Raw genomic sequence first — 12,196 nt, forward strand, 5'->3', positions numbered from 1 at the left:
ACCAGTCTGTGATGTCCTTCAGAAATGTTATCTGAAAACACATTATGCAATCACCTTCAATTTACACTGCCCCCTTTGCCAAGGAAGAATATGGTTCAGTTTAAGAGCCTCAACCGGTCCATTTCTCAAGGTTATGCACAATGCTGGAAAGCAACAGCAGCAGCAGGGAGAAACACAACTCTAAACCATTTCTAATATGTTTTTGTCACTTTGTTGTCCTGCTATGATTAAAGGGCCAGTGAATTCCTTCCTGCCGGAGAGGAAAGTATTTCTGCAAAGGCATCAGATATCGCTGTGTCATGATGAACTGCCTGTTCAAGCGGCTCAAATACCAAGAAGAGGAAGAGGATGTTTTTGGTCCTTTTAAGTGCGCAAAACAACACAAACTCTCTCCACCTGTTTTGAAACGCACCATACAGACCCGGGTGCTCTCTGTAAATCTCGACGACGATCATTCATGGCCGAATCAGCCAATCAGCTGTCTGTCTATCTGCACCACGTTCTTGCATAAAAGCAGGCATATCCTTAAAGGTTCCAAGTGGTTTTAAAGAAGCACAGAGGATTTCCCTCACGCCACTTATTCCGGTCATTCCGGTTATCCCCAGTTCCTCTGAGGGGCGGTTTGGCGAGCGGGCGTTTCCTGCCACCTGTAGGCCTGGCCCCACATAGCAGCGGCAGTGCATCAGCTGGTGTCAGGACTGACTGGCGTATGACCTTGAGTTGACCTCTCCCGCAGGTCACCGCTCAGTGGTTTCTGGCTCAGGTCCTCCCCTGACCCCTGACCCCCCTTCCCCCGGCCCCCGCCCCCTTTTAAACAGGCAGGGGACAGGGCATCAAAGCCAGGGTCACAGCGCCCGCCTCCAGCCCTCTGCACACAGTAATGAAACCTAGCCTCGCCACTCTCCGCCATAAAACTGCAACACTGCTCTTACATTTCCTGTCCCGCTCCGCTAGAATTTATGGCATTTGGACAATCAGTCACTGCAATGAAACTCTGTTCATCTCTCTCTGCTCCTCTCTCTCTCTCTCTCTCTCTCTCTCTCTCTCTCTCTCTCTCTCTCTCTCTCTCTCCCTCTCCCTCCCTCCCTCCCTCCCTCCCTCTACGATTATTGGGTTTTTCCATGAGAGTAATGTAGTAAAGCGGTTGTGTCTTCTATCTTTCATTAAAGGTACCAGGTGACCCCGGGTCTGAGTCCGGCCCCCTGCCGTACACACCGCTACCCAGAGGCTCCAGAGACGGCAAGAACCACAAAGGTGAAAGAGACCCCCCCCTCCCACCTCCCCACACACACACACACCTCTCCTTCCCACACGGACATCTCACACACCAACCCCCCAGTAAAATAACATAAGCACTCGGTCAATACAATCCATACATCTTTTCACACCAACATGCATATTCATGTATTAATACAGTGATATACAACATTGATTTGTAGGCCAACAAGCAGCTCGCGTTTAGGTTCGTGCCTTAAGTTATTATACTGTGTGTTTCCGAAGTGCGTATCGTGTAGACCGCACAGATCAACTCAGAGGAGAAATCCCGGATGAGCTGAGATAATAATTGTCTGCCTTTATTGATCCAGTTCATTTTACAGATGTGTATAGATGCTGAGAGCACATCAGAGTAATCTAGGTTTTTGCGTTATTGATTTCAGCTGTATGTGTGGGAGTGTTGATGTATGAACCACCCATGATCTGTGGTAGCAGTGATTGGTGTCTGCTTTGACCTGATGTGTAAGAGCGATACTTTCTTTAGAGTTCATTCATCTTGTATCTCGGTAGGCCATGTTCCGTCCCATTTACAGAAAAGATTGGTCAAACATTTTTAAAGTAGATTTATTAAAAGTTATTGTTAAAAGTAGAAGAGACTTTTTTTGTGGGCGGGGGTGAACAATTGAACAACTGTTGGCTGCAGTCCATTTCAACGTTCTTGGCAAACAGACAGACAGACAGACAGACAGAGAGAGAGAGAGAGAGAGAGAGAGAGAGACAGACAGACAGACAGACAGACAGACAGACAGACAGACAGACAGACAGACAGACAGACAGACAGAGAGAGAGAGAGAGACAGACAGACAGACAGACAGACAGAGAGAGAGAGAGACAGACAGACAGACAGACAGACAGACAGACAGACAGACAGACAGACAGACAGACAGACAGACAGACAGACAGACAGACTAGTGCTTTCCCGTGTGTAGGACTGAGTGATTTATCTGTGAGTTTGGACGTCGGTGTGCAGGGTAGCAGCGCCGGTGTGTCTGGTTCTCCGTGTCTACAGCCTACTTGGAGAATAGACAGCAATGGGTACAATCAATAACACTGTGTCACAGTTTAGGAAGGTCACCTGTGGTGTACCCCAGGGATCTGTGATTGGTCCCAAACTTTTTTGTGCGTGGCTGTAAGCCAGCAATGTCCAGTAGTCACTCCCTGCTTTCCTCCCTGGCTGCCTCTGCCCCGTTGTTGACCTGCAGTTCTATGTTGCTACCACAAGAGGCAGTGGTCACAGAACCTGCAGTTCTAGGTTGCTACCACAAGAGCATTTACCGTTTTTGGCCACAGGAGGGCAGCAACAGGCTTAGATAGACAGTGGTTCCAGAACCTGCAGTTCTATGTTGCTACCACAAGAGCATTTACCATTTTCGGCCACAAGAGGCCAGCAACCCGGGGCGGAGTCTCGCCACCACGCAACGGACCCCAGAACTCAGCCCTTGTGTGGGCTGGAGACACAGGTTCTTCACCTGTGGGGGCAGGTGGGTAGCCCAGAGAGGGGTCCACAGCCCCTGACCCAATATGACGCGAGGGGGCGGAGTCTTGCCACCACGCCACTGTCCATGCCATGGACTCCACAACTCAGCCCCTGAGTGGGCTAGAGACCCACGGTCTTCGCCAGTGGGTGCATGGAGATTGCCCAGAGGTCACTGTTCTGCGTTTAATCAGCTCTGACCCAAGCGGGCGGAGTCTCACCACCACGCCATTATCCATGCCATGAACTCCACAACTCAGCCCCTGAGCGGGCTAGAGACACACAGTTTTCACCAGTGGGTGTATGGAGATTTCCCGGAAGTAACTGCACTACACCCGAACCACTCTGACGCGAGGGGGCGGAGTCTTGCCACCACGCCATGGACCCCACGGCCAATGGGCCTTGGATATAGACAATTAACTACCGGTGGAATGGTGGTGGAGCATCCATCGGGGACCCGCTGTAGGTCCGCTAGCCTTGTGTTATCTGGGTTTATGCCTTACCTTTGTCCAGAAACAGAAGTTGAACCAATTGCAGCAAAATAGTGAACGTTACAGGAATCATCAGTGTAACTGCTTTAGCCACTGACCGCTACCATTATTGTTATGGAAGCTGCTGCTAGTTGTTGTGAGCTCATGAGCTAACTGGCTATATCACTCTTATTGTGCAGGATTAGCATTGGAAGCATTGGAACTGATGTGTCCAGGCGACAAGACCTATCTTAATTTATCAGACATCATTTCATGTCATTTCAATTCACAGTTATTTCAGTGGCATGACTAGCTTCGGTCCTACCAGTCCTGAACAGAAAAAAGCCAGCCACGCACATAAGCCAGGCTGGACCTGGCCTGGTTACTTTATATTAATGACATTTGCAATGTTACTGATCTGTTGAAATTTGTTATTTTTGCAGATGATTCAAACATGTTTTGTTCTGGGAAAATTTTAAAAGAACTTGTGTCCTCTACTGAAAGACAGTTGAAAATCCTCAAAACCTGGTTTGACGTTAATAGATTGTCACTCAATATAATAATTTTATCGGACAAAAAAAAAATCAAAAAGAAACTGATGGGGATATTAAATTAAAAATATGTGATGCTGAAATTGAAAGAGTGACCGAGATAAAAAAAAAATTGGGGTGGTTATTGACCATAAATGAACATGAAAACAACATGTTAATTATATCAAAGGAAAGATTTCTAAGTCAACAGCAATTCTGTACAAATCAAGAAATATATTAAACTATAAGGCTTTACATATTATTTACTGCTCACTTATACTTCCGTACATACTGTGTGGATATACGTCTGTCTCTATAAAATAACTGCAAATGCAATAGTCCTACAAAAACAAGCCATACATCTTATTAATAAGGTTGACTGCTCTGAACATACTGATCCTCTATTTATGAAATCACGTGTTATGAAATTCAATTATCTGGTTTACTACAAAACTATGTAAGTAATGTATAGAGCTAAATCAAAGTTGCTCCCAGTCAGCGAACAAAGTTTTTTCTCAACACAAGAGACAAAGAATGATTTGAGAGATGTCTGAAAAATGTATGGTACAAAAGGCTGAAAAAGAGATTAAAAGGAGATGTATATCTGTTGTTGGGGTTACATTATGGAATGATGCTAATATAAATTTAAGAATGTGTAGTACATTTCTGGTTTTCAAAATGATGGTTTGTAAAGCAATTTTTAAGGGTTACAAGTGTTCATGATTTTGTAAAGGATTGATTTATGATTTTATTTTATTTTTGTTTTCTCTACTTAATAACTGTTACTTTATTGGCTGTAGTATTTGTTTTTTCCCACTATGTTTGCAAAAAATGTTGATGGGTAGCTTAATTTGTTATGTAGGACAGGCTTAAATATAAGCATTATGCTTCAGCCTGTGCCTTTTCAGTCACTTCCTTGATGACAATGTTTGTAATGTAAACTTTTGTTGTTTATTGTGTGACTGAATAAAAAACTAAACTAAACTAAACTAACTAAACTAAGCGTCCGGAGAGGGGCCCAGAGTCCCTTCCCAGGAGTCAGATGGACTCTAATGCATGAGACATTCATCATACTCTTTGTCTCCGCCATGCTAAACAGCGTGTTTGTGATGCGCTGACCTGACCGCCACAATGGGACTCAGGAGGTCAACAGTAAGCACGTCACCCCCCCCCCCCCCCACCCTCCTCCAAGGACAGATCTATTTCACGAAGGCTGACCAGCAACTATCACGTGACGCAAGGAGGCCCTCTGCGCTTTGTCAGAATCAGGCCGCGCGGGGAACAGTCCATTAAAAGGTGAGCCGAACTGACGTATGAAATATTTTTCGCTCCCTCTAAGATCTGGGCGCCGTTGACAGTCACCATTTGTTATTTTTATGGCGCTGCGCTGCAGCCTTAGATAACACAGCCCTCATCCTCGCCCTTCACCTCCTCTTTACGTCTCAGCCGCCCGCCTGCACAGCCTCTATCTTATTTATCTGCGTGCTCAGAAACCTGTCCTGGTGGCTAAATGTGTGCGGGCTCATCACTTCTCCTTGTGGGAGCCCGCAACACATTTCGGGCAGCAATATGGCGATTTTTGAAGCCAAAGTCTAACAAAAAAAAAACCTTTAAGAGACTTATTTAAGACTTTTAAGACTCATGTAATTCATCATTGTTACGTGATTGACCCGCGGTTCTTTGTGACCTCCCCTGTATTAAGTGGAAGGTGTTATCACCGAGTCAGTAGTTGGATCCTTTGGCGGTTTGATGATGAACCCAGGCCCTGTCATGTTGCTGTGTGTTGGCCCTGCAGCCCCGCCGGCGAGATCACAGGCGGCTCTGACAGCGCCTTTCTGCCCCACGGAGACCCCCTCCCCTCTCGCTCTGGTCCCCATCTCTCACGTCACCTGTTCGGAGGCCCCAGAGCCCAGGTGTCACTGGTAATTATGGCAGCCGGCAGGCAGCTCCCGGAGGGGGTCGCGGCGGTAGGGGCGCTGCCCGGGGGGGAGAGTGGTGGAGAGCGGGGGGACAGAGCCCCAAGAGAAGCCCCCATCTGGGTAGGTGAGCTGGAACAGAGGGGAGACATGGGAAGACAGGAGGGGCAGAGAGAGAGAGACAGAGAGAGAGAGAGAGAGAGAGAGAGGAAAACAAGAAAGAGAAAGAGGAGAGGCAGTGTTGAAATGTGGCAGTGTGACTAGACCTGGTGTTACTGCAGCCCTCAAAACCAAGATGGCAACGGTGGTTTAGAGAGCAAGAAGACGGGATAGAAGAGGAATGGAGAGATGTGCTGTGTGTTGAGAGGAATGGAGAGATGTGCTGTGTGTTGAGAGAGTGTGGAGAGATGTTCTGTGTGTTGAGAGAGTGTGGAGAGATGTTCTGTGTGTTGAGAGGAATGGAGAGATGTTCTGTGTTGAGAGGAATGGAGAGATGTTCTGTGTGTTGAGAGAGTGTGGAGGCTATTGGGCGGCTGTGGTTCAGGAGGTAGAGAGCTGGTTGTCCAATGACTTCAAGGTCAGCGGTTCGATTCCCAGCGCCTCCTGTCCACATGTCGAAGTGTACTTGTGGCAAGACAACAACCCCAAATTGCTCCCAATGAGCAGGCTAGCGCCTTTTATGGCAACCTCCGTCATTGGTGTGTGAATGGTCGAATGAGAGGCCATTGTAAAGCGATTTGCCTGTGAAGGTAGAAAGGCGCTACAGAGTGTAAGTGCAGTCCTACAGTGAAGCATGGTGGTATCATCACCTGGCTAACACCATCCCTACAGTGTAGCATGGTGGTATCATCACCTGGCCAATACCATCCCTACAGTGAAGCATGGTGGTATCATCACCTGGCCAGTACCATCCCTACAGTGAGGCATGGTGGTATCATCACCTGGCCAGTACCATCCCTACAGTGAAGCACGGTGGTGGCAGCATCATGCTGTGGGGATGTTTATCAGCAGCAGGAACTGACGGGAAGGGAACGATGAATGCAGCAACGTACAGAGAGATCCTTGATGAAAACCTGCTCCAGAACGCTCTGGACCTCAGACTGGGGCGAAGGTTCACCTTCCAACAGGACAACGACCCAAAGCACACAGACAAGATAACAAAGGAGTGACTTCGGGACAAGTCTGCGAATGTTCTTGAGTGGCCCAGCCAGAGCCCAGACTTGATCCCAATAGAACATTTCAGGAAAGACCTGAAAATACCTGTGCAGCAGTGCTCCCCATCTAACCTGACAAAAGCTGTGTTTCCATTACACTTTTTCGCAAAATAAAAGCGATATTTCTAAAGTTTCGACAAAGTACAATTGCGACTTGCAGGTGTTTCCATTGAAAGGTGTTTTGCGCAAGAGCCGTAATTCTCGTAGTCTAGTCTTGCGACGCCACACAATTCACGAAAGCGCAACCAGGAAGTAAACCATGGATGTATTAAATCAAATGTATTAGATCAAATATTACCATTTGAACTTTATTTTAGCTTTCCCCTTGGCTCTGCTCATAAACAGAGCACGTTTCTCGTATCGTTGCTTTATGGTCTTCCACTTGTTCCGGGCATATCGCGTAATTTTTTGAAGCGAGCAAATCACATAACCCCTACCTCTTCTTCTCCTGCCTAAATTCGAAAAAAGTGTTTCCATTACGCTTTTGCGATATACTTTTATATCATAACTTCTGAAAAACCACCTCATGAGAGCATACAAACGTTTTATCGAAATATAAGAGGTTTTTCGCAATTTAGGTGTTTCCATTACCAATTTTTTATTTCGATATTTAGGTTTTGTGCAATTCTAGGTGTAATGGAAACGCGACTAGAGAAGAATGGGGAAAAATACCCCAAATAGAGGTGTGCCAAGCTTGTAGCAACATACCCAAGATGGATTGAGGCTGTAAACGCTGCCAAAGATGCCTCAACAAAGTACTGAATAAAGGGTGTGAATACTTAATGTGTGATGTTTCAGTCTTTTTATTTTTTATACATTTGCAAAAATTCCTAAATGTTTTTTTTCATTTTGTCATTATGGGGTATTGTGTGTAGATTAATGAGGGGTAAAAATAATTTAATCAATTTTGGAATAAGGCTGTAAAATAACAAAATGTGGAAAAAGTGAACACTTTCTGGATGCACTGTATATATTCAAGAATGGAATGGGTTGAAGATATGCACGGTTGAAATTAGCATTGAATTTATGATTAAATAACTAGATAATAGGTATGTATATTATGCATAAGATAGAGGTATGTATATTCACATGTGTATTACAGAATGTACTGGAGATATGTATATGCTAGCGAGTGATTTATTCTAAACTAGACGAGCACTTGGGGAGGACAGGCCTCCACCCGCGATGCATGTCATCAACATGTACTTACAAATGTCAAAAATATACCGGCGGTGCATCACAGTTGCCGTTTATAATCAGTTTGACACAGCTGGGGCTGGCCGAATCGCCATCCGGCTCTGCTCTCTCATGTATCTCAGCTACCTAGCTAGATATGATGTGACAGCAGTAATCTGCGCTTGGATCTTCTCCATCATGCCATGATTATAATACAGAGGAAGAGGACAAGATGCCTGCAGAATGGGCAGAGGGTCACATTGTGAGGTCAGAACTACAGAGGGATCACCTGACTTTCTCAACCGGGTCATTTCCGGGATGCTGTAGACAAGAGGCTCCGGAACCAGCAGGCCGGGTCCAGCAGAGACCGCTTATGTACGGATCACACAGCAACACTACACTTCATTTCAGTCGAGATCATTTTTGTCAAAATTGACCCATTATTAGGATGCATCTATAAATACATAGCATATGAATTTTGGCGGTGTGCTCTGTTCGGGGGGCCCCCCTGCCTTCCACCGATGTGGAAAGCGCGTTAGCAGGGGGAGGCAATCTAGGTGCTCCCCCCCTCTGGGCCACTTGGCCCAGAGAGCCAGAAGGGGGAATGGCATCTAGCCCCCTGCCTCTATGACGATCAGAGTGGGCCGCGATCGGGAAGACGCTCGGAGGTAACTCAGCCCACTAAGACCGTCAAAGAGAGCCACAGGGGGACTGCTGTACATTATAGTCCCCGGCCTCCACGGGCCGACGCTTCGTGGAGTCCGAAGGAGATACAGCCTAGTGTCTCTGCCTCCATGGTGACCAGAGGGACCGCTGGATGGCCATCCGGAGATGTTTCGGCCCACGGTCACCACGGAGAGCCACAGAGACCAGCTAGTGTCTACCCTGGCTTCCACTAGCTGATGCATAGTGGAATACCGGAAGAATGCAGCAATACCCCGGACAGAGAGCAACGATGACAACAGAGATGACATCGACATACGCAGGTGGAGCAGGGGAGGAGGTGGGGCGAGCATGCCCAACCAGCAGTAATGGCAGAGCGGACGCCAGAGCAGAGAACGCGGAAGCAGCGAGCGCGCAGATACGAGCGATCAGCAGTAATGGCAGAGCGGACGCCAGAGCAGAGAACGCGGAAGCAGCGAGCATGCAAATGCACAACCAGCAGTAATGGCAAGCGCGAACAATGACATGTTTTGACAGCTTAAATACAGGCCCTCTAGCGAGCTGAACCAATGCTATGACTGCTGACAGTCAGCTGGTGGTTAGCGTCATACGGGGTGTGACTGATTAACCTCTGCCGATTACCCCGGCCGTGACGTTCGTGCCTCGCCTGAAGTTATGTCGGAGACTTCATAACTGAACAGGCTATGGAATGGAACACATCTCTGTACATCAACTTTGAAACCTGTACATCAACTTCATTGACTTTGAAAAAGCATTTGAAATAGTAAATGGACTGTACATATATAGAGAGCTTTTATCCAAAGCGCTTCACAATGGCCTCTCATTCACCCATTCACACTCTAATGACGGCAGCTGCCAGCCTGCTCAATGACAGCAATTTGGGGCTCAGTGTCTTGTGTCAAGGACACTTTGACATGTGGACAGGCAGAGCCGGGAATCCGCATCAAACTTAGAAATATCACCAAAAAGTCACATGATGGTACCTTGTGCAAATGCAGAGCAGTCTCATACAACATGCAGCTGAAGGACCCATAGATATCTATGGAAGGGAGGCTAGCCTCCCTTAGGGTGGGTTCTTTTCTCTTAAATCAATGTAATGCCTTTTTTCTTGCTAATTTGTGATTGGCCAAAACGCTGAAAAATTACCGCAAGGGAGGACAGTACTCCGGCCCTGTCTGAACAGGATTCAGATATTGACATTTTGTTAGTCCAATCACATTCCAGATTCCAGAAGGCCGATTGAGTTGGCGTTGATGTCTGTGTTTCTCTTCCCTGTGCCATTGGAGACTTTTTTTGTGTTCGTAGCTCCATAATATAATACATCCGAAAGTATTATGGGACATATTATACATCAAACTGTTCGTCTATTTGTCTTGATTCTAGCCATCTAAATATCCAAGCTGACATAAATATTTTTTGAGCTAGAGCCGTCTGAACACGACAGTTCCACTGGCTGGCTATAGCCAGTAACGCTAGTAACGTTAGCTACGAGGTGCACGTCAGGCTACGGCATAGGCAGGCGTGCAGATTGGCTGAAGGCGCAAACTGCCGGCAACTCGTCCAAAACATTTCTAGAGACTGGGTCGCAACACAGGATCAGAGAAATCCACAGCCTGGCTCCTGCTTGCATGATAATTGATCGCCTTGCGGTGCTTATTCATCATCCAGTGATGGATGGAAAACTTTCAACTGAATGTTCATATTGTTCTGATAATTGTAGGCTATAGCAACATAAGAGTGGCAGCTTTGACAGCAACCCAAATGAGCTAATCCCATAGCTGTACCATTGCTAGCTAGCCATGAGCGAACTGTTGGATACTGCATTTGCTGTGCAACGTATTCCATTGTCCAGTTGTCAAATCTATTTGCCAACAAACTGTTTGAGAGCCAGCACACCTCAGTGTCCCCTAATCAAAAACATTTTTCATATATCACCTTACCTCTCCAGCACCTCACCAATATCAATTCTTTTCTCTCTTTAGAGAAGAGTACAATCCATTACAACAACTATTGCTTACAATGTTTTATTGTTGTTTTGTAATATTTTCTCATGAATATGATAAATAAATGCTGCATGTAGTTAAAGAAAGTGTTATTCAGTTTTTCATATGCTAAAATTGACTGTAAATCCACTTTAAAGCTGATATTTCAAATAATAACTGACTGAGGGAAAGTTTGCCCATGGGCGGTTGGCCTCTCTTCCTCCTGTCCTCCTCAGTTTTTTGAGTCACCAGCCGCCACTGATCTCAACTAACACCAAATTACCTGTGTTCAACTCCAACGTGAAGCAGGCGATGCTGTACAGATCATAAACATGGAGATCAACAGAACAACCAACAACCGGTCTACAAACATGAATCAACAACTGCCTCAGGACGATTGTGAATATCTGCCGGAGTCAGGCAGGAAGTCAGGAATGTGGATCTGCGGGAGAAAACGGAATATCTGCTGGAGCCAGGGTTAGGGTTAGGTAGTCAGGAATGTGGAATATCTGCTGGAGCCAGGGTTAGGGTTAGGTAGTCAGGAATGTGGATCTGCTGGAGCCAGGGTTAGGGTTAGGTAGTCAGGAATGTGGAATATCTGCTGGAGCCAGGGTTAGGGTTAGGTAGTCAGGAATGTGGACCTGAGGGAGAGAACTGGACAGGATCCCACTGACCACAGATCCTGAGAAGAAAGTGGAGCTGGACACACTCTCAGGAAACCAGACAACCGACATCATCCAACAAGCCGTAAAGTGGAACGCTCGGGGGAGAAAAGAGGCCGTCCTAGGAGCAATTGGGGGGGGGGGGTTGGGGTCCAGCCAGACAGACAGAGAAACCTGCCCCCAGCTGAGCGAGAGGGAAGGCATGTCATGACCGATGGAGCCAAGTAAGTCAAACACAGACATGAACACGCATGTGTTCCTTGTAAAATAAAGTTTATAATAAACCAGGCCAGGTCCACCTGGCTTATGTGCGTGGCTGGCTTGTTTCTGTTCAGGACTGGTAGGACGGAAGCTAGTCATGCCACTGAAATAGCTGTGTATTGAAATGACATGAAATAATATCTGATAAATTAAGATAGGTCTTGTCGCCTGGACACATCAGTTCCAATGCTTCCAATGCTAATCCAGCACAATAAGAGCGGGATAGCCAGTAAGCTCATGAGCGCACAACAACTAGCAGCAGCTTCCATAACATTAATGGTAGTGGTCAGTGGCTAAAGCAGTTACACTAATGATTCCTATAACGTTACCTATTTTGCTGCAATTCATTCAACTTCTGTTTCTGGACAAAGGTGAGGGATAAACCCAGATAACACAAGGCTAGCGGACGTACAGCGGGTCCCCGATGGAAGAGTTGGCGGACCTCCAGCGGAATATAACACAAGGCCGGTCCGCTGGCATTGCCAACTACAGCGGGTCCCCGATGGATGCTCCACCAACATTCCACCGGTAGTTTATTGTCTATATCCTAGG

At 46.6% G+C, this 12,196-nt stretch overlaps 1 protein-coding gene across 1 annotated transcript in view; it reads left to right on the forward strand.

Moving 5' to 3' along the window:
• lrmda (leucine rich melanocyte differentiation associated) overlaps positions 1-12,196 on the forward strand; it is a 249,172-nt gene that overhangs the window by 210,341 nt on the left and 26,635 nt on the right. Inside the window, exon 6 of the mRNA XM_084461593.1 lies at positions 1,170-1,254. Within this exon, the coding sequence (XP_084317719.1) occupies positions 1,170-1,254 (85 nt within the window). The remainder of the gene's footprint in view (positions 1-1,169; positions 1,255-12,196) is intronic.

This window comes from Borostomias antarcticus (assembly GCF_949987555.1).
Source record: "Borostomias antarcticus genome assembly, chromosome: 2".
Lineage (NCBI taxonomy): Eukaryota > Metazoa > Chordata > Actinopteri > Stomiiformes > Stomiidae > Borostomias > Borostomias antarcticus.